The sequence below is a fragment of the Pseudophryne corroboree genome, chromosome 7 (genome assembly GCF_028390025.1).
Source record: "Pseudophryne corroboree isolate aPseCor3 chromosome 7, aPseCor3.hap2, whole genome shotgun sequence".
Classification (NCBI taxonomy): Eukaryota; Metazoa; Chordata; class Amphibia; order Anura; family Myobatrachidae; genus Pseudophryne; species Pseudophryne corroboree.
Genome location: NC_086450.1, coordinates 239,500,661 through 239,524,534, shown reverse-complemented (window position 1 = coordinate 239,524,534; position 23,874 = coordinate 239,500,661). Strand labels below are relative to the sequence as shown.

General features: G+C 49.9%; 1 protein-coding gene across 5 annotated transcripts in view; it reads left to right on the top strand.

The window, feature by feature from the left end:
* HSPBAP1 (HSPB1 associated protein 1) overlaps positions 1–23,874 on the top strand; it is a 336,513-nt gene that overhangs the window by 64,569 nt on the left and 248,070 nt on the right. For all 5 annotated transcript variants that reach the window (XM_063934053.1, XM_063934050.1, XM_063934051.1 and 2 more), the window contains exon 2: positions 19,845–20,024. In XM_063934053.1, the coding sequence (XP_063790123.1) occupies positions 19,919–20,024 (106 nt within the window). In that variant the 5' untranslated portion in view covers positions 19,845–19,918. The remainder of the gene's footprint in view (positions 1–19,844; positions 20,025–23,874) is intronic.

The window sequence follows — 23,874 nt, the reverse complement described above, 5'->3', positions numbered from 1 at the left end:
GGTGGCACTCAGCAGTAGTGTATTTTGGAATACTGTAGCTGATGTATTGTGAACTGGACGGAAAGGGAATTAAACAGATACAAGTAATACCTTATTTTATTCTGGGTGCATTAGTGACTGGCTGTAAAATTAACAGATCACCACCATCGATATTATGCATGGTATCCTGAATATCTCTTCAAGTTAGGCATACTTGCCTACTCTCCCGGAATGGACGGGAGACTCCCAAAAATCGTGTGGCGCTCCCGGAAGAGCGCCCACAACCAAGCCACCCCCCCCCCCCCCCCCCCGCATCTCTTTTTTTTTTTCTTTTCTCTGACGTCCTAGTGGATGCTGTGAACTCCGTAAGGACCATGGGGAATAGCGGCTCCGCAGGAGACTGGGCACAAATAGAAAGCTTTAGTACTACCTGGTGTGCACTGGCTCCTCCCCCTATGACCCTCCTCCAAGCCTCAGTTAGATTTTTGTGCCCGAACGAGAAGGGTGCACACTAGGGGCTCTCCTGAGCTTCTTAGTGAAAGTTTTAGTTTAGGTTTTTTATTTTCAGTGAGACCTGCTGGCAACAGGCTCACTGCATCGAGGGACTAAGGGGAGAAGAAGCGAACTCACCTGCGTGCAGAGTGGATTGGGCTTCTTAGGCTACTGGACACCATTCGCTCCAGAGGGACCGATCACAGGCCCAGCCTTGGAGCTCGGTCCCAGAGCCGCGCCGCCGGCCCCCTTACAGAGCCAGAAGCAAGAACAGGTCCGGAAAATCGGCGGCAGAAGACATCCTGTCTTCCACAAGGTAGCGCACAGCACTGCAGCTGTGCGCCATTGCTTCTCAGCACACTTCACACTCCGGTCACTGAGGGTGCAGGGCGCTAGGGGGGGCGCCCTGAGCAGCAATAGAAACACCTTGGCTGGCGAAAATGCATCACATATAGCCCCCTGGGCTATATGGATGAATTTTAACCCCTGCCAGATTTCCACAAAAAGCGGGAGAAAGGCCGCCGAGAAGGGGGCGGAGCCTATCTCCTCAGCACACAGGCGCCATTTTCCCTCACAGCTCCACTGGAAGGACGTCTCCCTGACTCTCCCTGCAGTCCTGCACTACAGAAACAGGGTAAAAAAGAGAGGGGGGCACTAATTGGCGGGATATTAACAATACAGCAGCTATAAAGGGAGAAACACTTATAAAGGTTGTCCCTGCAGCACAGGGACGCTTGGATTTACCCTCCACACATCACACCTCAACGTGTTTGACCCTGTCGCTGCAACATGGTAGCATGATCTGTGAGATCAGACGCATATCTCTGATACTTATGGCTGTGTCCGGGACGCTACCTGTATGTTAGTTATCTAACTGGATTTTTCTGATCTGATCTTAGACACATGTATAAGATGAACGTGGTTAAACCTAAAGAGCAATTAGTCTTGAGAAAGGTCCGGTACACGGACCGAAACGTCGACACATAAGGCTTTTGATCTTTCCAATAAAAGTCTTTTTTATGAACGGACTTCATTCATTGCAGCGAGAGTGCACCTTCCATTAGTGGAAATTTTTGCTATATATATATATATATAGCGCTCTGGTGTGTGCTGGCATACTCTCCCTCTGTCTCCCCAAAGGGCTAGTGGGGTCCTGTCCTCTATCAGAGCATTCCCTGTGCGTGTGCTGTGTGTCGGTACGTTTGTGTCGACATGTATGAGGAGGAAAATGATGTGGAGGCGGAGCAATTGCCTATAATAGAGATGTCACCCCCTAGGGAGTCGACACCTGAGTGGATGGCTTTATGGAAGGATTTACGTGACAATGTCAGCTCTTTACAAAAGACAGTTGATGACATGAGACAGCCGGCTAATCAGCTAGTCCCTGTCCAGGCGTCTCAGAAACCATCAGGGGCTCTAAAACGGCCGTTACCTCAGATGGTAGATACAGACGTCGACACGGATACTGACTCCAGTGTCGACGGTGAGGAGACAAACGTGACTTCCAGTAGGGCCACACGTTACATGATCACGGCAATGAGAGAGGTTTTAAACATTTCTGATACTGCAAGTACCACTAAAAAGGTATTATGTGGGGTGTGAAAAAACTACCCGTAGTTTTTCCTGAATCAGATGAATTAAATGAGGTGTGTGATGAAGCGTGGGTTTCCCCCGATAGAAAACTGATAATTTCTAAAAAGTTATTGGCATTATACCCTTTCCCGCCAGAGGTTAGGGCGCGTTGGGAAACACCCCCTAGAGTGGATAAAGCACTCACGCTTATCAAAACAAGTGGTGTTACGGTCTCCTGATACGGCCGCCCTCAAGGAACCAGGTGACAGAAAACTGGAGAATATCCTAAAAAGTATATACACACATACTGGTGTTATACTGCGACCAGCAATCGCCTCAGCCTGGATGTGCAGCGCTGGGGTGGCTTGGTCGGATTCCCTGACTGAAAATATAGATACCCTGGATAGGGACAGTATATTGTTGACTATAGAGCATTAAAAGATGCATTTCTATATATGCGAGATGCACAGAGGGATATTTGCACTCTGGCATCAAGAGTGAGTGCGCTGTCCATTTCTGCCAGAAGAGGGTTATGGACGCGACAGTGGTCAGGTGATGCGGATTCTAAACGGCATATGGAAATATTGCCTTATAAAGGGGAGGAGTTATTTGGGGTCGGTCTATCGGACCTGGTGGCCACGGCAACTGCTGGGAAATCCACATTTTTACCCCAGGTCGCCTCTCAGCATAAAAAGACGCCGTCTTATCAGGCTCAGTCCTTTCGTCCCCATAAGGGCAAGCGGGCAAAAGGTTCCTCTTTTCTGCCCTGGGGCAGAGGAAGGGGAAAAAGACTGCAACAGACAGCCAATTCCCAGGAACAAAAGCCCTCTCCCGCTTCTGCCAAGTCCTCAGCATGACGCTGGGGCCTTACAAGCGGACTCAGGCACCGTGGGGGCCCGTCTCAAGAATTTCAGCGCGCAGTGGGCTCACTCGCAAGTGGACCCCTGGATCCTTCAAGTAGTATCTCAGGGGTACAAATTGGAGTTCGAGACGTCTCCCCCTCGCCGGTTCCTGAAGTCTGCTTTACCAACGTCTCCCTCCGACAGGGAGGCAGTATTGGAGGCAGTTCACAAGCTGTATTCCCAGCAGGTGATAATCAAGGTACCCCTCCTGCAACAAGGGAAGGGGTATTATTCCACGCTGTTTGTGGTACCGAAGCCGGACGGCTCGGTGAGACCTATTTTAAATCTGAAGTCTTTGAACACTTGCATACAGAGGTTCAAATTCAAGATGGAGTCACTCAGGGCAGTGATCGCGAACCTGGAAGAGGGGGACTATATGGTGTCTCTGGACATCAAAGATGCCTACCTCCATGTCCCCATTTACCCTTCTCATCAAGGGTACCTCAGGTTTGTGGTACAAAACTGTCACTATCAGTTTCAGACGCTGCCGTTTGGATTATCCACGGCACCCTGGGTCTTTACCAAGGTAATGGCCGAAATGATGATGATTCTTCGAAGAAAAGGCGTTTTAATTATCCCTTACTTGGACGATCTCCTGATAAGAGCAAGATCCAGAGAACAGTTAGTAGTCGGAGTAGCCCTATCTCAAGTAGTGCTACGGCAGCACGGCTGGATTCTAAATATCCCAAAATCGCAGCTGATTCCGACAACACGTCTTCTGTTCCTAGGGATGATTCTGGACACAGTCCAGAAAAAGGTGTTCCTTCCGGAGGAGAAAGCCAGGGAGCTATCCGAACTGGTCAGAAACCTCCTGAAACCAGGGCAAGTCTCAGTGCTTCAATGCACAAGAGTCCTGGGAAAGATGGTAGCTTCCTACGAAGCGATTCCATTCGGCAGATTCCACGCAAGAACGTTCCAGTGGGATCTGCTGGAAAAATGGTCCGGATCGCATCTTCAGATGCATCAGCGGATAACCCTGTCCCCAAGGACAAGGGTGTCTCTCCTGTGGTGGTTGTAGAGTGCTCATCTTCTAGAGGGCCGCAGATTCGGCATTCAGGACTGGGTCCTGGTGACCACGGATGCCAGCCTGAGAGGCTGGGGAGCAGTCACACAAGGAAGAAATTTCCAGGGCTTGTGGTCAAGCCTGGAGACAACACTTCACATAAATATACTGGAGCTAAGAGCCATTTACAATGCTCTAAGCCTAGCAAGGCCTCTGCTTCAGGGTCAGCCGGTGTTGATCCAGTCGGACAACATCACGGCAGTCGCCCACGTAAACAGACAGGGCGGCACAAGAAGCAGGAGGGCAATGGCAGAAGTTGCAAGGATTCTTCGCTGGGCGGAAAATCGTGTGATAGCACTGTCAGCAGTATTCATTCCGGGAGTGGACAACTGGGAAGCAGACTTCCTCAGCAGACACGACCTCCACCCGGGAGAGTGGGGACTTCACCCAGAAGTCTTCCACATGATTGTGAACCGTTGGGAAAAACCAAAGGTGGACATGATGGCGTCCCGCCTCAACAAAAAACTAGACAGGTATTGCGCCAGGTCACTGGACCCTCAGGCAATAGCTGTGGACGCTCTGGTAACACCGTGGGTGTACCAGTCAGTGTATGTGTTCCCTCCTCTGCCTCTCATACCCAAGGTACTGAGAATCATAAGAAGGAGAGGAGTAAGGACTATACTCGTGGCTCCGGATTGGCCAAGAAGGACTTGGTACCCGGAACTTCAAGAGATGCTCACAGAGCACCCGTGGCCTCTACCTCTAAGAAGGGACCTGCTCCAGCAGGGACCCTGTCTGTTCCAAGACTTACCGCGGCTGCGTTTGACGGCATGGCGGTTGAACGCCGGATCCTGAAGGAAAAAGGCATTCCGGATGAAGTCATCCCTATCCTGATCAAAGCCAGGAAGGATGTAACCGTGCAGCATTATCACCGTATTTGGCGTAAATATGTTGCGTGGTGCGAGGCCAGGAAGGCCCTTACAGAGGAATTTCAACTGGGTCGTTTCCTGCATTTCCTGCAAACAGGACTGTCTATGGGCCTAAAATTAGGGTCCATTAAGGTTCAAATTTCGGCCCTGTCGATTTTCTTCCAGAAAGAACTGGCTTCAGTTCCTGAGGTTCAGACGTTTGTCAAAGGGGTACTGCATATACAGCCTCCTTTTGTGCCTCCAGTGGCACCTTGGGATCTCAATGTAGTTTTGGGGTTCCTAAAATCACATTGGTTTGAACCACTCACCACTGTGGACTTAAAATATCTCACATGGAAAGTGGTAATGCTGTTGGCCCTGGCTTCAGCCAGGCTTGTCTCAGAATTGGCGGCTTTGTCATATAAAAGCCCTTACCTAATTTTTCATACGGACAGGGCAGAATTGAGGACTCGTCCTCAATTTCTCCCTAAGGTGGTTTCAGCATTTCACTTGAACCAGCCTATTGTGGTACCTGCAGCTACTAGGGACTTGGAGGACTCCAAGTTGCTGGACGTAGTCAGGGCCCTGAAAATATATGTTTCCAGGACAGCTGGAGTCAGAAAATCTGACTCGCTGTTTATCCTGTATGCACCCAACAAGCTGGGTGCTCCTGCTTCTAAGCAGACTATTGCTCGTTGGATTTGTAGTACAATTCAGCTTGCTCATTCTGTGGCAGGCCTGCCACAGCCAAAATCTGTAAAAGCCCATTCCACACGGAAAGTGGGCTCATCTTGGGCGGCTGCCCGAGGGGTCTCGGCTTTACAACTTTGCCGAGCAGCTACTTGGTCAGGGGCAAACACGTTTGCTAAATTCTACAAATTTGATACCCTGGCTGAGGAGGACCTGGAGTTCTCTCATTCGGTGCTGCAGAGTCATCCGCACTCTCCCGCCCGTTTGGGAGCTTTGGTATAATCCCCATGGTCCTTACGGAGTTCCCAGCATCCACTAGGACGTCAGAGAAAATAAGAATTTACTTACCGATAATTCTATTTCTCGTAGTCCATAGTGGATGCTGGGCGCCCATCCCAAGTGCGGATTGTCTGCAATACTTGTACATAGTTATTGTTAACTAAATCGGGTTATTGTTGTAGTGAGCCATCTTTTCTAGAGGCTCCTCTGTTATCATACTGTTAACTGGGTACAGATCACAAGTTATACGGTGTGATTGGTGTGGCTGGTATGAGTCTTACCCGGGATTCAAAATCCTTCCTTATTGTGTACGCTCGTCCGGGCACAGTATCCTAACTGAGGCTTGGAGGAGGGTCATAGGGGGAGGAGCCAGTGCACACCAGGTAGTACTAAAGCTTTCTATTTGTGCCCAGTCTCCTGCGGAGCCGCTATTCCCCATGGTCCTTACGGAGTTCCCAGCATCCACTACGGACTACGAGAAATAGAATTATCGGTAAGTAAATTCTTATTTTTTTTTTAATTCAACACTTTTTATTGAAACCGTTTTCCTTTTTTGTACATAACACAATACATACTTATTTCCTAAAACTATAGCATTGCTGTCAGCAACAAAATCAAGCAGCATATATAATATCGCACACACATATTTATAAGTAAGCAATCGACGTCATCAAACGTATGAGGTAGTGTCTTAGGTGTGGTATTTTGTATAACAAAATTGTGCAAGCAGTACCAACCCCTAGCCGCCTCCTACAACCCCGGTATGATTATGGTGAAGTTAAACTCACAACCGCAGGCATATCAATGCGGGCCCTCTTAGCATATGGCGATGATAGCCATCTATCCCATATCGCATAATATTTAATAATGACTTTCCTGGACACATAGACAAATCTTTCATGTGCCACTGTAGTATTCACTAAGGCAATCCATGAGTCGATATCTGGGCCATCAGGTGCCATCCACGCCCGGGCTATAGAAATCTGTGCAAGAGCACACAGGTTGATAACATAACGCCTGAAGGGGGCATCCAGCAACTCCCCATCCACCACCGCCAGCACACACACAAGAGGGGACAGCACATCAGCAGGTACCCCAGTGGAAACCATAATCCTGAGTACTTCCTGCCAAAATGCATTAACTATCCTACAGGACCATATCATGTGCCAGAATGTACCTCCATCCATAGCACACTTGGGACATCTAGAATCCACCCTTCCTCCGAATTTCATCAATCTTTCAGGAGTAATATAGACTCTATGTAAAACAAAAAGATGCACCTGCTGGTACCGGACCGCTGTGGTCGCCAGCCTAGAGGCACCCAGCGCATCCTCCCAAGTGTCATTAGATATGGGCCCCAGATCGCATTCCCATTTAGATTTAAGAGAAAGTAGGGTCTCATCATGATATGCACATAGTAAAGCAGAGTAAAATATGGAAATGGTACAGTTTTGAAAATTAACAAATAGTTCCCTAACTGGAGTGTCTCGGAGCATCAGCGGAGCGTTTGCAAACTGAACCTGACAAGCATGGCGGAGTTGTAGATATCGATAAAAGTAGAAGGATGGGATATTATAATCCTCCTGCAATTGTTGGAACGACTTAAAGATACCCATATGATACAATTGCCCAAGAGACTGCACTCCCCGGCGGCACCAGACCTCCATCATCTGTAACGATGCAAGCTCGTTAAGAGAATGTGCGTAGGCCAGAGGCGTCTCTGGATCCCAACCCTCTCCCCGCAGCAGTCTTATGCGTCTGTCTCCATACCATAATTGCTTGTTTGACAACGGGAAGGTCAAGTATTGCTACATTGTTACTCAATAGTAGTTGTAATGGGGTGCAATTCCGATCTGTTACATAGAGAATTCGGGAGATCAATTAATCTCTAGCAGGATCATGTAACCACTTACTAATATGCACCATTTGTGCCGCTAGATAATACAATCTGAATTTAGGGAGGCCCAGGCCCCCAGAATCACGGGAGCGTGTGAGGGTGTCTAATTTTATTCTGACCCTGCGTTTAGACCATACGATAGAGGACAGAACACCATCTATTTTCCGAAAGGTTTTTAATGGGAGATAGACAGGGGAGTGCTGCAGTACATACAGCAATTTAGACAGGGCACCATTTTCACTAAATTAATTCTACCCGTTATAGTTAGAGGTAGAGTCCCCCATATCGCAATACGGGAATGCAAATAATCTATGAGAGGTTTTATGTTTAGGGAAAAGTATTGAGAAGGATTATTTGTGACCCAGATTCCTAAGTACTTGAATGAGTCCACCCAACGTAGAGGGAGGGCCAAGGGCGGGACACCCGGACAAGTACCCCGAAAGGGCAATATGCAGGACTTATCCCAATTGATGGACAGGCCAGAGTATCCGCCATAGGTGTCAATAACACGCAACACATGTGGCATGGTATTGCGGTAGTCTGATATAAACAGCAGAATATCATCCGCGTATAAAGCAATCTTGTCCGTGGTGGAGCCCACCCGAAACCCCCCCACCCGCAAGTCAGAACGCACCAAGCACGCCAAGGGTTCCACTGCCAAAGCAAAGAGGATAGGGGATAGTGGACAGCCCTGCCTTGTGCCCCTGGCTAAGGGAAATGCAGATGATATGAATCCATTTATCGAGACCCTAGCTGATGGGCCAGAGTAAAGTAACTTGACCCACCGTATAAAGCGTGGTCCAATGCCGAAGCGGGCCATAGACCCCCACAAGAACGCCCACTCCACTGAATCAAAAGCTTTAGCAGCGTCACCACAACAGAAGTGTCGGCGTCCCCGCGAGGGCCCTGTAGGTGCGTGAACAAGCGCCTAAGGTTAGTTAGAGTGGACCGCCCCGGCACAAAACCGGTCTGATCTGTGTGTATAATTTGGGTAATAACGGAGTTCAGTCTAATTGCCAGGATCTTTGCTAAGACCTTGACATCAGTTGTAAGTAGCGAGATAGGTCTATATGAATCTACCCGCTCTGGGTTCTTATCCGGCTTTAGTAGCACTATTATCAAAGCCTCAGTCATAGAATCCGGCAGCGACCCCAATTCCAACAGGTCATTGAACAGAGTGAGCAACTTAGGGCCATAAAAGTCAATATGTTTCTTATATAGCTCAATGGGAAGTCCATCTAGCCCTGGTGCTTTGCCTCCAGGAAATGACTTTATGGCTATTTCAATTTCCGTCAATGACAAAGGGGAATCAAGGAATTCAGCTGCCACATTAGAGAGCGAGGGCAATGGTATATCAGCAAGATACTCATTTATTTCGGTTAAATCCGCCGATAATCTCGTACTATACAGACTCTTATAATAAGCAACAAATTGGTCCGCTATTTCCGGGGTTTTTACATAAGTTACACCATCGTCCCCGCCTATCGCAAGGACAGTATTGGAGAATTTATCTGCCGCCGCTAAATGTGCTAGATAAGTACCTGGTCTATCGCCCGTAGCATAATAAGAGTGTTGGGCATACAGTAACCGGTATTTGGCTTTATCAGACAGACAGTTTCTCCATTTGGACTGCGCAAGCAACCATGCGTCCTTGGAGGCAACCAATCCATCTTGCAAATATTGGATTTCTAGGGACCTGCAGGACGCCTCAAGCTCCATTTCCTGGAGCTTGTAGCCATTTTTTAAAGTAGCAACCTCCGTATAAATGCTTTAAATGCGTCCCAGAGGATTGCTGGGCCAACAGTACCCCCGTTTAGCTCCAGGAACTCCCGCCATGCAAGCTCAAGCTCCGCTCCAGTGCCCATCTGTGAAAGCCAGAATGAGTTAAATTTCCAAAACAACTGCCCACGGGAACCCCCAGTATCCAGATTCAACAGTATTGGAGAGTGGTCAGAGATACCTCTAGTTGCATATTGGACATCATTAATTTTGGGAATCATACAGGGGGAGACCAGGGCTATATCAATCCTAGAAAAGGAGGAGTAAGTAGGAGAGAAGCAGGAGAACTGGCGAGCAGCCGGATGCCGTGCTCTCCAGACGTCCACCAGGCCCATACCCTCCACTAACCGAGCGAAGTTACCCGGGCGTGGACGAGGCACAGTGACACTGGTGATAAATCTATCCACTCCAGGATCCATGACATTATTAAAATCCCCAATGCAAACAGTGGGAATGTTGGGGTAAAGGGACATAAAATCGGCAGCTTTGCGTAGAACCTCCGGGGAGTATGGTGGAGGAATATAAATAGCCAACAACAATAAACACATGGAATTTATCTGACAGTTAAGAAAAATATATCTTCCCCACCGGTCCACCTGTACCTGGCCCACAACAAACGGAACAGATCTACGGATCATGATGGAGACGCCTCTGGAATGGGAGGTATGAGTGGAGTGGTACGACCACCCTATCCATGGCTTTTTAAGTGAAAGAACTTTGGCTCCCTCCAGGTGCGTCTCCATAAGACAAATCACATCTGCGGAGTACTGCCTAATCTGTCGAAGCACCAGGGCCCTTTTAATTTTATCATTAATGCCCCGCACATTCCAGGATAACATTTTTAGACTAAGTGATGCCATAATACATAATAGCGCTAAGTGTTAAGTGTGTCCAAGACAGGGAAGGTATCCCAAATAGACAGGAAAGTAACTGCCCACAAAAAATGTCGCTAAATATGTCGCAACAGCAATGCATAAAAAACATCAACCCATCAAATCCACCCTTCCCCCCCATACAACACCCCACCCTGTATACCGGCCCGAACTGTGGCATACCTACCCCCAAAATAACCTCCCAACAACTAAACAACTAGTAAAGAGGACAAAAAAAATACAGTGGCCAAGGGCAGGCATTGCTCCCCAACCATAACCTAACCCCCCCAGGGTCAAGGCAGCACCCAGCCCCCCGACCCAGCAGGGACCCAACAGCAAGTGCAACATTCAATATACTACCAGTAAAGGCCACCTGGAAGGAAAAAGTCAACAAACATTAATAGAATAACTTTAGGCACAAAGTATGTGAGGACATATATCGCAGCTCATTCCGTGGGTAATCGTGACACTCAGTCATTTGCCAGAGCGCGCCCGCCGGGAACTGCCGGTCAAGCCATGTCGCCGCCTCCCGCGGGGTCAGAAAGAATTTTGTCTCTCCTCCCGCGACCACCCGCAACTTCGAGGGAAAGAGCATAGCATAAGGGAGACTGAGCTCTCGAAGACGTCTCTTGATTGGAAGGAATTGGGATCTCTCCTTCTGGATGTCGACCGCAAAATCAGGAAACACCGAGGTCCGGGTACCATTCCACTTGAGTGGGCCCTTGGTGCGTGCCAGGGTAAGAACCATGTCCCGATCCTTGAAGTGTAGGAATTTAGCTATAAGTGGCCGCATAGGGATTCTATGTGCTCGTTCCACCGCATAGTGTGACGTAAAAGCATCCGTCCCAAAGAAATCTGTAAGCCACTTCTCCAAAAACCGCTCAGGTGCATCACCCTCCTCCTTCTCAGGCAGGCCCACAAACCGAATATTATTCCGTCTCAGACGCCCCTCCAAATCGGTCAACTTTTTCTGCACCTCCGTCATCTGGGATTCAAGGGCAGTGGTGCGTCGGCCAAGCGGAGCCACCGTGTCCTCAACAGTAGAAATACGGGTTTCCGCCTCCCCCACTCTCTCTCTAACGCGTTGTAGATCCTGATGGATTAAAGAGAGATCCGATTGTACTTGAGTGATCTTGTCGGCCAGCCTGCCTTCGCTGGCATTAACTGCATCCAGTACCCTTTGGAGAGCATCCTCTGTAGCTTCAGGGGGGTTGGAGCCAGCACTTGTAGCCGGAGACGGAGGAGAGGAGCCATTCTGTGACCCCCCCCCATTCTTATTTTGTGCAGGAGGATTCCTGGCGTATTTTTCAAGCTTGGCCGCAGCCTGAGAAGTTTTCCCCATAATAATCTTTATATTCACCTCCAAGGGGAACTGCAGCACTATACGAGAGAGTTATGATAAGACAAGTAGACAGTCTTCCAGCCAGTGCTATATCAACAAATCAGGAATCACACAATGGTGGGCCAGCAGCCTCCAGCCGGATATATATAATGAAAAAAGAAAAAGTCACAGCCCTATATTTCAGGTAGTAAATATGCAGCAGGGGGAGCTGTGAGCCGGGAGTATTGAGGAGATAATGACTGGGGTGAGAGCTTAATTCCCTGTCTCCCTAGCCCCACATGCAGCTCTGGAGGGGGGAGAAGAGACGGGGGGGGGCCTCCGTACAGCCCAATATGAGTGACACCCCACTGTGGAGCACCTCCGACTCCTGGACAGCCGCCAGCCCCAGCAGTAGTTATCACTGAAAGCACCTGGGAGGTACTTTATATGGGGCCTGAGTTGTGGAGCTTTATTGTTTTAAGGCTGCAGCAGCAGCAGCGTGGCCCCTCCGGCAACAGTAGCAGGCAGGAGGTACACAGGGAGAAGCGGGGGGGGGGGCTACGCCCAGCCCAGCAGGAGGTCATGGGGTGCAGTCCGCGTGCGTCTCTCGTCTCCCGGCCGCCGGAGCAGGGGATACCGCACTCAGGCAGCGGGACCAAGCGGCAGCAGAAGAGAGGAGGGCAGAGGGCACACACGGCCACAGATCACTCCCCGGGAGCCCGAGGCAGCGCTCCGATCCCCGCCGCCACGGACACCGCGTCCCACGTGGCGCCGCAGAGCCCAGGCCAAGTCCGTCACGGCGGCCAGTCACACAGGTAGGGCAGAAGACCAGGGACAAACACACTCCGATGGGTCCACCACAAGGCTAGGCAAGTCCAGGGCACCCACGATCCCCGGGGGGAAGCCGTCCGGATATATAAAAGGAGGTTGAGGCAGGAGAGCTCAGCACAGTACGTGCCCATCATAGCCACGCCCCCCCCCCCCCCCCGCATCTCTTAGCAAACCCCCGTCAGCGCAGTTCAAAGTGGGCGGTCTGGAGGTCAGATGATGCGATTCGCTTCATCTCGGCCCCACCCCATGCCTTGCAATGCCAATATTATCGGCATTGCTAGACAGGGGGCAAGGCCACAATGATGTAATCATGCCCCCAATCACGCCCCTTTATGCCATCCTCCATCATCGCCACGCCCCTGCTGCTCCGACCTGGCTGCTAGATTGTCGGTAAGTATGAAATTAGTACTGGTGGCAGTGGTGACATAGCCATGATCCATTCTGTAACCTAGGCTCCTGACCCTGTGGGCAATGAAAGGGTGGGGGTTTGAAAAATGGTAGTGGGAAGGGACCACATAACAATATGTTTCTTAGGGACCCTCAGTGTCATGAGGGTGATGTATCATGCAGCAAAAAAAGTGGAGAAGTTGTTCATAGCATCCTTTCTCATACGTCCTAGAGGATGCTGGGGTCACCATTAGAACCATGGGGTATAGATGGGATTTGCAGGAGACATGGGCACTTTAAGACTTTGAAAGGGTGTGAAGTGGCTCCTCCCTCTATGCCCCTCCTCCAGACTCCAGTTTTAGAATTGTGCCCAGTGAGACACGACGCACTACAGGAAGCTCTACTGAGTTTCTCTGAAAATACTTTTTTGCTAGTTTTTTTTATGTTCAGGGAGGCTGCTGGCAACAGTCTCCCTGCTTCGTGGGACTCGGGGGAGAGAAGTATGACCCACTTCCAGTGAGTTCAAGGGCTCTGCTTCTGGCTACAGGACACCATTAGCTCCTGAGGGTTTGATCGCTGGGTACACTCAGATGCTCGCTCCCACAGCCTGCCGTCACCCCCTTTCAGAGCCAGAAGTCAGAAGACAGGTGAGTAACCGAAGAAAAGAAGACTTCAACTTCAGTGACGGCATTTTATGAGGTACCTTGCAGCGGGCAGACGCTGCGTGCCAAGCTCCCACTCACACAGCACTGCAGGGCGCAGGGGGGTGCCCTGGGAAGCTGAAAAAACATCCTCATTAAGCCCACTGGCAAGAGGGGACATTAGTGCCGCGGCACTGTCCCAACCCCTGCCAGTATAAATATTGAGAAAAGCGGGATAGAAGCGCGCTATTAAGGGGGCGGAGCTTCTTCCTCACAGCTCACTGCGCCATTTCCTCTCCACAGCAGAGACGCTGGTCCTCCTCAGACAAGTACCAGGGGTGCAAAACGGGGGGGGGAGGCATATAATTTGTGCAAAATATATATATATATATATATATATATATATATATATATATATATATAATATGTGATAAAAGCGCCATAGGTCTGAAGCATTGATTTGGCGCTTTCAGACCCGTTTTCTCAGAGCAGGGTTGTGAGCTGGCAAATCCCCTCTGTGTCTCTCTGACAGACTTTACTGTGGGTCTGTCCCCTATATGCCCGGAGTGTCTGTGGGTGTTTGGTGCACGAGTGTTGACATGTCTTAGGCTGAAGGCTCTTCCCAGGAGGAGGCTGTATTAGGGACACAGTCGGCTGCGGGGGTGACCCTGTCGGCACCGCCGACACCTGATTGGGTAAATGTGTTGAACGCTTTGAATGCTAATGTGGCTCTTATTAGTAAGAGGCTAGATAAGTCTGAGTCGCAGACCCAGAAATCTGTGGAAGATATGTTATTCCAAAGCCAGGTCCCCTCAGGGTCACGAAAACATACATTGGCCCAGTTGGCAGACACTGATACCGACACGGACACTGATTCCAGTGTCGACTATAGCGATTCCAGGTTTAGACCTAAAATTGGCTAAACGCATTCAGTACATGATTGTGGCGGTTAAAGATGTATTACATATCACTGAGAACCCAGCTATCCCTGATAAAAGGGTCTGTATGTATAAAGAAAGGAAACCTGAGATAACGTTTCCTCCCTCTCATGAACTGAACACGCTTTTTGAAAAAGTTTGGGAAGGTCCTGACAGAAAGTTTCAGATTCCCAAAAGAATTATGGCAGCTTATCCGTTTCCCTCGACGGATAGGGAAAAGTGGGAGTCACCCCCCACCGTGGACAAGGCCTTGTCTCGGTTGTCTAAAAAGGTGGCTCTCCCGTCACCTGACACGGCGGCCCTTAAGGATCCTGCGGATCGTAAACAAGAAACTACGTTGAAGTCCATTTATGTGATCACAGGTACACTACTCCGACCTGTCATTCCGTCTGCGTGGGTAAGTAGTGCTATCGCAAAGTGGGCAGATAACTTGTCATCTGATATAGATACCCTAGATAGGGATGGCATCCTCTTGACGCTGGGTTATATCATGGACGCTGCAGCATACCTTAAGGAAGCTGCAAGAGATATTGGTCTTTTGGGATCAAAGGCCAATGCCATGGCTGTCTCAGCTAGGCGTGCGTTGTGGATTCACCAATGGAATGCTGATGCTGACTCCAAGAAAAGTATGGAATCTCTGCCATATAAAGGTAAGGCCTTATTAGGAGACGGCCTTGATGATTTGGTATATACGGCTACCGCGGGTAAGTCATCCTTTTTACCTTATGTTCCTCCAAAACAAAAGAAACAGCACCATTATCAGATGCAGTCCTTTCGACCCAATAAATTTAGAAAGGGCAGAGGTTCTTCCTTCCTTGCTACTAGAGGAAGGGGAAGAGGTAAACGATCTCCAGCCTTGTCAGGCTCCCAGGAGCAGAAGTCCTCCCAGGATTCTACCAATTCCACCGCATGACATTGGGGCTCCTGTGTGGGAGTCCGCACCGGTGGGGGCCTGTCTAAAACTCTTCAGTCAGTTTTGGGTTCGTGCGAACCTAGACCCTTGGATTTTACAAATAGTATCCCAAGGGTACAAGCTGGAGTTTCAAGACGTCCCCTCTCGCCAATTTTTCAAATCGGCCTTACCAGCTTTTCTTCCGGACAGGGAGGTAGTTTGCGACGCAATACAAAAATTGTGTCAAAATCAGGTTATCGTCAAGGTTCCCCAGTCACAACAGGGAGAAGGTTTTTATTCAAGCCTGTTTGTGGTCCCGAAGCCGGACGGCTCGGTCAGACCAATCCTAAACCTGAAATCCCTGAATTTCTACCTAAAGAGATTCAAATTCAAGATGAAGTCTCTACGGGCAGTGATCTCCAGTCTGGAGGAAGGGGATTTTATGGTGTCGGTGGACATAAAAGATGCCTATTTACATGTTCCCATTTATCATCCGCATCAGGCTTACCTGAGATTTGCAATTCAGGATTGTCATTCCCAATTTCAAACGTTGCCGTTTGGTCTATTCACGGCTCTGAGGATTTTCACCAAAGTGATGGCGGAGATGATGGTTATCCTTCGCAAACAAGGAGTCACAATTATCCCATACTTGGACGATCTCCTGATAAAGGCGAGATCCAGGGACCAGTTGGTCCGAAACGTTGCACTCTCCATGACAGTTCTTCAACAACAAGGTTGGCTCCTAAACTTGCGAAAATCACAGTTCATTCCGACGACGTGGTTGTCGTTTTTGGGAAAGATATTGGACACAGAACTACAGAGAGTCTTTCTTCCTGTGGAGAAGGCTCTGGAACTTCAGAGTCTGGTCAAACAAATTCTGAAACCAGCAAGAGTGTCAATCCATCAATGCATTCGGTTGCTGGGGAAGATGGTTGCGGCCTACGAGGCCATTCAGTTTGACAGGTTCCATGCCAGGGTGTTCCAGTGGGACCTGTTGGAAAAGTGGTACGGGTCCCATCTACACATGCACCAGAGGATAATCCTGTCTTCCAAGACCAGGGTATCACTCCTGTGGTGGCTGCACAGCTCTCACCTCCTAGAGGTGCGCAGGTTCGGGATACAGGACTGGATCCTAGTAACCACGGATGCGAGTCTCCGAGGCTGGGGGGCAGTAACACAGGGGGAAAACTTCCAGGGAAGATGGTCCAGTCAGGAAGCTTGTCTCCACATAAATGTTCTGGAGCTAAGGGCCATTTACAACGGCCTACTACAAGCGGAACATCTTCTTCGAGGTCTGCCTGTACTGATCCAGTCGGACAATGTAACAACAGTAGCGTACATAAACCTTTAGGGCGGAACGAAAAGCAGAGCGGCGATGGCAGAAGCCACAAGGATTTTCCGCTGTCTGCAATCTTCATTCCAGATCTCTATCCAGGAGAGTGGGGACTCCACCAAGAAGTCTTCGCAGAGGTGACAGGTCGTTGGGGAGTTCCTCAAGTGGACATGATGGCTTCTCGTCTCAACAAGAAGCTTCAGAGACCTTGTTCCAGGTCAAGGGACCCTCAAGCGATTGCAGTGGATGCTCTGGTGACACCGTGGGTGTTTCAGTCAGTGTATGTGTTCCCTCCACTTCCTCTCATTCCAAAAGTTCTAAAGATCATAAGAAGAACAAAGGTCCGAGCGATCCTCATTGTTCCAGACTGACCAAGGAGGGCTTGGTATCCAGATCTTCAGGAATTACTCATCGGAGATCCCTGGCCACACAACAGGGGCCGTGCGTGTATCAGGACTTACCGCGGCTACGTTTGACGGCGTGGTGGTTGAACGCAAAATCCTAGCCCGTAAGGGTATTCCCAGTGAAGTCATTCCCACACTTATTCAGGTCAGGAAAAGAAGTAACGTCCATACATTACCACCATATTTGGAGGAAATATGTTTCGTGGTGTGAATCCAAGAAGGCTCCTACGGAAGAGTTTCAGCTAGGACGGTTTCTTTATTTTCTACAAGCAGGTGTGGATGCGGGCCGAAGATTGGGCTCAATTAAGGTTCAGATTTCGGCCTTATCAGTTTTCTTTCAGAAACAATTGGCCTCCCTTCCAGAAGTTCAGACTTTCGTGAAAGGCGTGTTGCACATCCAACCTCCATTTGTGCCTCCGGTGGCACCATGGGATCTTAATGTGGTGTTGCAGTTCCTTCAATCACGTTGGTTTGAACCTTTAGGGAAGGTGGAGTTAAAATTCCTCACTTCAAAGTGGTCATCCTGGTGGCCTTGGCATCTGCAAGGCGGGTGTCTGAGTTAGCGGCCTTGTCTCACAAGAGCCCTTATTTGATCTTCCATGAAGATAGAGCTGAATTGAGGACACGTCGGCAATTTTTACCGAAGGTGGTTTCCTCTTTCCACATAAACCAACCGATCGTGGTTCCTGTGGCTACTGACGCTTTCGTTGAGTCAAAGTCTCTGGATGTGGTCAGAGCTTTGAAAATTTATGTCGCCAGAAAGGCTCAGATTAGGAAAACAGAGGCTCTGTTTGTCCTATATGCTCCCAACAAGGTTGGGTGTCCTGCTTCCAAGCAGACCATTGCGCGCTGGATCTGTAACACGATTCAGCCGGCCCATTCCATGGCTGGATTACCATTACCGGAATCAGTGAAGGCCCATTCCACTAGGAAGGTGGGCTCATCATGGTCGGCTGCCCGGGGGGTCTCGGCATTGCAACTTTGCCGAGCAGCTACTTGGTCGGGGTCAAACACTTTTTTGCAAAGTTCTACAAGTTTGACACCTTGGCCGATGAAGACCTTAAGTTCGGTCAATCGGTGCTGCAGAGTCGTCCGCACTCTCCCGCCCGTTCTAGAGCTTTGGTATAACCCCATGGTTCTAATGGTGACCCCAGCATCCTCTAGGGCGTATGAGAAAATAGGATTTTAATACCTACCGGTAAATCCTTTTCTCTTAGTCCGTAGAGGATGCTGGGCGCACGTCCCAGTGTGTACTGTATCTGCAGTTAATAGTTCTGGTTACACATATGTTGTGTTACGTTTATTGTCAGCATGTTGCTGCAATTGTTCATGCCGTTGGCCTGTGTTCTGTTGAATGCCATGTTGTGCAGCATGCTTGAGGTGTGAGCTGGTATGAATCTCACCTTAGTTTAACAATAAATCCTTTCCTCGAAATGTCCGTCTCCCTGGGCACAGTTCCTATAACTGGAGTCTGGAGGAGGGGCATAGAGGGAGGAGCCAGTTTACACCCTTTCAAAGTCTTAAAGTGCCCATGTCTCCTGTCTATACCCAATGGTTCTAATGGTGACCCCAGCATCCTCTACGGACTAAGAGAAAAGGATTTACCGGTAGGTATTAAAATCCTATTTTTTCATATACTGTATTTAGTAAAGGTTACCTTGATGCTGATTAGTTGCTTGTTTTTCATACATCACTCCTATCCAGCTCAGGTGTGGTTAGCTGTGTAGCATCTGTACATTACAACTATCACTACGTGTTCTAATTATTGAACACTTCAGTCTAGAGATGTTATATGAGGATCTAGTGCAGGGGTGGGGAACCTCCAACCTGCAGGCTGTATAAGGCCCGCAAAGCCGTTTGTTCCGGCCCGCTGCTGTGTGTCAGCGAGACACGCCGCCCCTCAGTCCGGCGGCAGCGTGTCTCTGCTATCATGGCAGGGAGGAGAGCGCAGCTATGTCCGGCAGCAGCGGTGGGTAGGATCTCACACCAGCCGCCAGTTCGTGAGCCAATCAGAGCTCGCGGACCGGCAGCCAATCAGGAGCCGCCGCTGCCGATCCACGAGCTCTGATTAGCTCACGAACCGGCGGCTGGTTTGAGGTCCTACACGCAGCCGCCTGACATAGCTGCGTTTTCCTCCTTGCTTGGTCCCTGACAGATGACACACGCCGCAGGACTGAGCACTGAGGGCCAGGAGAGGCGCACGCTGCACTCTCCTCCCCTGACACACAGCAGCAGCGGTGAGCAGCACAGAGGGGTGGTTGGCATGTGTGAGGCAATGTGTATCTGGCATTGTGGGGCAATATGTATTTGGCACTGTGGGGCATTTGTGTATCTGGCACTGTGGCGGCATATGTGTATCTGGCACTGCACTATTGTGGGCCTATGTGTATCACGTCCCATTTTAATTGGCCACACCCATTTTTTGGCCGCTAAGGGGCATAACTACTGGGGGAATAACTACTGGGGGCATAATTACTGGGGGGCAGGCTAATTTTTAAGTTGATAATTTTTGTATGGCACCCGAAGGATTTTATAAATATCCAAGTGGCCCTTGGTAGAAAAAAGGTTCCCCATCCCTGATCTAGTGGGATCCCCATCTCACGGCTCCACAGGGGGGAGAGGACACGGCCTAGGGAAAAGTTAGGGCTGTGAAAAATGTTTTGTTTCCCAAAATGCTAAATTCTGCCTACATGTTGATATTCTAACACCTGTGTTTTTCTGTAGTTGTGAAGCCATTCACACCAAATGAAGCCAAAGAGATTGTCCTCAGCCTGAACCGACCAGCAGTCTTCCATAATATGGTTCATGACTGGCCAGTGTCTCACTGGAACATAACCTACCTGTCTGAGCTGTTACAGGAAAGGGAACTAAGGTTCAGAATTGGAAAGAAGAAACTGGACACAGGTAATACATTAAAACAATATAAAGTTGCAATATTTAACATTTTACATATATATATATATATATATATATATATATATATATATATATATGTGTACGTATGTACAAAATGGTAGAACCCAGCGCCTTCTGTGTTAAACGAATTCCAAGTGAGAATTAAATAATAATATTCGTACCGCATCCCATGTATATATCAGGCATGTAGTGTAAACCGTGTTTCTTCTGATGCCGGTCTTCTAGCTTTCCCACCTCAGGACTGGCAATGCTTGCATGTAGAAGTATCTTTAGAGAGTTCTTCTCCTGAGGTTCATACTGGGGACCCTTAGAAATGAAATAGAGTCTGTGGGAAATGGTGATTTATCTGTGATGACTTCTACTTGTCCTGTAGCCACTGGCCTGATAACTTGTCTTGTTTCCTGCTCAGTCAGATACATGAGAAGTTACGGCAGGCTTACCTACCCTCCCGCATTCAGCGGGAGGCTCCCGATTTTTAGTTGAGCCTCCCGCTGCCCCGCATACCTTGACAGCCCTCCCGGTTTTTACAGGTCCGAGGCTGAAAATATGGACTGCGCATGCGCAAGTCCGGAGAGGTCGGGGGGCGGGGCCAGCACGGGAGACTGCCTGTCTGACCACAGCATGGTTGTGTGTACTGTGTAGCAGAGGCACACTGCAGCAGGGCTCTGCTTCTGCTTTCCTGTGGCTGGCCCCTCCCACCACACTCGGGGCTGCAGCGTGGATCAGCCCAGCAGCAGCTTCCTCCTCCTGGCTCCTGCTCCTCGCCTCTCACTGGAGTATCTGCACTAGGCTGTCTCCCCTCACTGTCCCAGGGTCCGCTCCCAGCCTTTACTGGAAGGGGCAACATACCTAGGTGGGTGCTGGAGGTAATGTGGGGGAATGGAGGCTGTGTGTCATATAATGTGTGTATAATATGATGTAATCTAGTACCGAGTGCAATATGGGGGTGGGAGGGTTGTGTATAATGCAGTATAATGTGGTGTTGGGTCTATATGGGGGGGGGGCTGTGTAGTGTACTGTATGCTGGGTATAATGTAATATGGGTGAGGGGATCTGTGTAATATGGGGAAGGGGGCTATGTACTGTATGCTGCGTTTACTGTAATGTGGTACTGGGTGTAATTATGGGGGGCTGTGTTTAATGTAATGTGTACTGATCAGGGTGGTTCTATAGATACCCGTGCTGCAAGTATGGCGGTATGGTGTACCGGTAAGAAATTCCTAACCGGTACACTCTGGGGCAACGTGTATCTGGCACTGCTGGGGGCAACGTGTATCTGGCACTGCTGGGGCAACGTGTATCTGACACTGCTGGGGGCAACGTGTATCTGACACTGCTGGGGGCAACGTGTATCTGACATTGCTGGGGGCAACGTGTATCTGACACTGCTGGGGGCAACGTGTATCTGACACTGCTGGGGGCAACGTGTATCTGACACTGCTGGGGCAACGTGTATCTGACACTGCTGGGGCAACGTGTATCTGACACTGCTGGGGGCAACGTGTATCTGACACTGCTGGGGGCAACGTGTATCTGACACTGCTGGGGGCAACGTGTATCTGACACTGCTGGGGGCAACGTGTATCTGACACTGCTGGGGGCAACGTGTATCTGACACTGCTGGGGGCAACGTGTATCTGACACTGCTGGGGGCAACGTGTATCTGACACTGCTGGGGGCAACGTGTATCTGGCACTGCTGGGGGCAACGTGTATCTGGCACTGCTGGGGGCAACGTGTATCTGACACTGCTGGGGCAACGTGTATCTGACACTGCTGGGGGCAACGTGTATCTGACACTGCTGGGGCAACGTGTATCTGACACTGCTGGGGGCAACGTGTATCTGGCACTGCTGGGGCAACGTGTTTCTGACACTGCTGGGGGCAACGTGTATCTGACACGGGCAACGTGTATTATCTGACACTGCTGGGGGCAACGTGTATTATCTGACACTGCTGGGGGCAACGTGTATTATCTGACACTGCTGGGGGCAACGTGTATTATCTGACACTGCTGGGGGCAACGTGTATTATCTGACACTGCTGGGGGCAACGTGTATCTGACACTGCTGGGGGCAACGTGTATCTGACACTGCTGGGGCAACGTGTATCTGACACTGCTGGGGCAACGTGCATCTGACATTGCTGGGGGCAACGTGCATCTGGCACTGCTGGGGGCAACGTGCATCTGACACTGCTGGGGGCAACGTGCATCTGACACTGCTGGGGGCAACGTGTATCTGACACTGCTGGGGGCAACGTGTATCTGACACTGCTGGGGGCAACGTGTATCTGGCACTGCTGGGGGCAACGTGTATCTGGCACTGCTGGGGGCAACGTGTATCTGACACTGCTGGGGGCAACGTGTATCTGGCACTGCTGGGGGCAACGTGTATCTGGCACTGGCAATGTGTATTATCTGACACTGCTGGGGGCAACGTGTATTATCTGACACTGCTGGGGGCAACGTGTATTATCTGACACTGCTGGGGACAACGTGTATTATCTGACACTGCTGGGGACAACGTGTATTATCTGACACTGCTTGGGGCAACGTGTATTATCTGACACTGCTGGGGACAACGTGTATTATCTGACACTGCTGGGGACAACGTGTATTATCTGACACTGCTTGGGGCAACGTGTATTATCTGACACTGCTGGGGACAACGTGTATTATCTGACACTGCTGGGGGCAACGTGTATTATCTGACACTGCTGGGGGCAACGTGTATTATCTGACACTGCTGGGGACAACGTGTATTATCTGACACTGCTTGGGGCAACGTGTATTATCTGACACTGCTGGGGACAACGTGTATTATCTGACACTGCTGGGGGCAACGTGTATCTGGCACTGCTGGGGGCAACGTGTATCTGGCACTGCTGGGGGCAACGTGTATCTGACACTGCTGGGGGCAACGTGTATCTGGCACTGCTGGGGGCAACGTGTATCTGACACTGGCAATGTGTATTATCTGACACTGCTGGGGGCAACGTGTATTATCTGACACTGCTGGGGGCAACGTGTATTATCTGACACTGCTGGGGACAACGTGTATTATCTGACACTGCTGGGGACAACGTGTATTATCTGACACTGCTGGGGGCAACGTGTATTATCTGACACTGCTGGGGGCAACGTGTATTATCTGACACTGCTGGGGACAACGTGTATTATCTGACACTGCTGGGGACAAAGTGTATTATCTGACACTGCTGGGGGCAACGTGTATTATCTGACACTGCTTGGGGCAACGTGTATTATCTGACACCGCTGGGGACAACGTGTACTATCTGACACCGCTGGGGACAGCGTGTATTATCTGACACTGCTGGGGACAGCGTGTATTATCTGACACTGCTGGGGACAACGTGTATTATCTGACACTGCTGGGGACAAAGTGTATTATCTGACACTGCTGGGGGCAACGTGTATCTGGCACTGCTGGCGCAACGTGTATCTGAAACTGCTGGGGGCATATATGGCACGGCTGGGGGCATTTGTGTATCTGGCACCGTGGGGCATTTGTGTATCTGGCACCGTGGGGGCATATCAGGCACTGTAAGAGCATATGTGTATCTGGCACTATTGGGGTCATATGTGTATCTGGCCCCCCCTATATGTATATCACGCCCCCATTTTCATTGGCCACGCCCCATGTGGCATTTGGTCACACCCATTTTTTGAGGGGGGCATGCACGCCTTCGGCGCACACGCACAGTACCACTGACACTTTTTTCTACTTGCAACACTGATAGCTACTCTGGGTACGCACCAGAGTAGGGCACCCTGACCCGGTCCCAGTTAGCCACATGCAGAAATAAGCTCTGGTGGG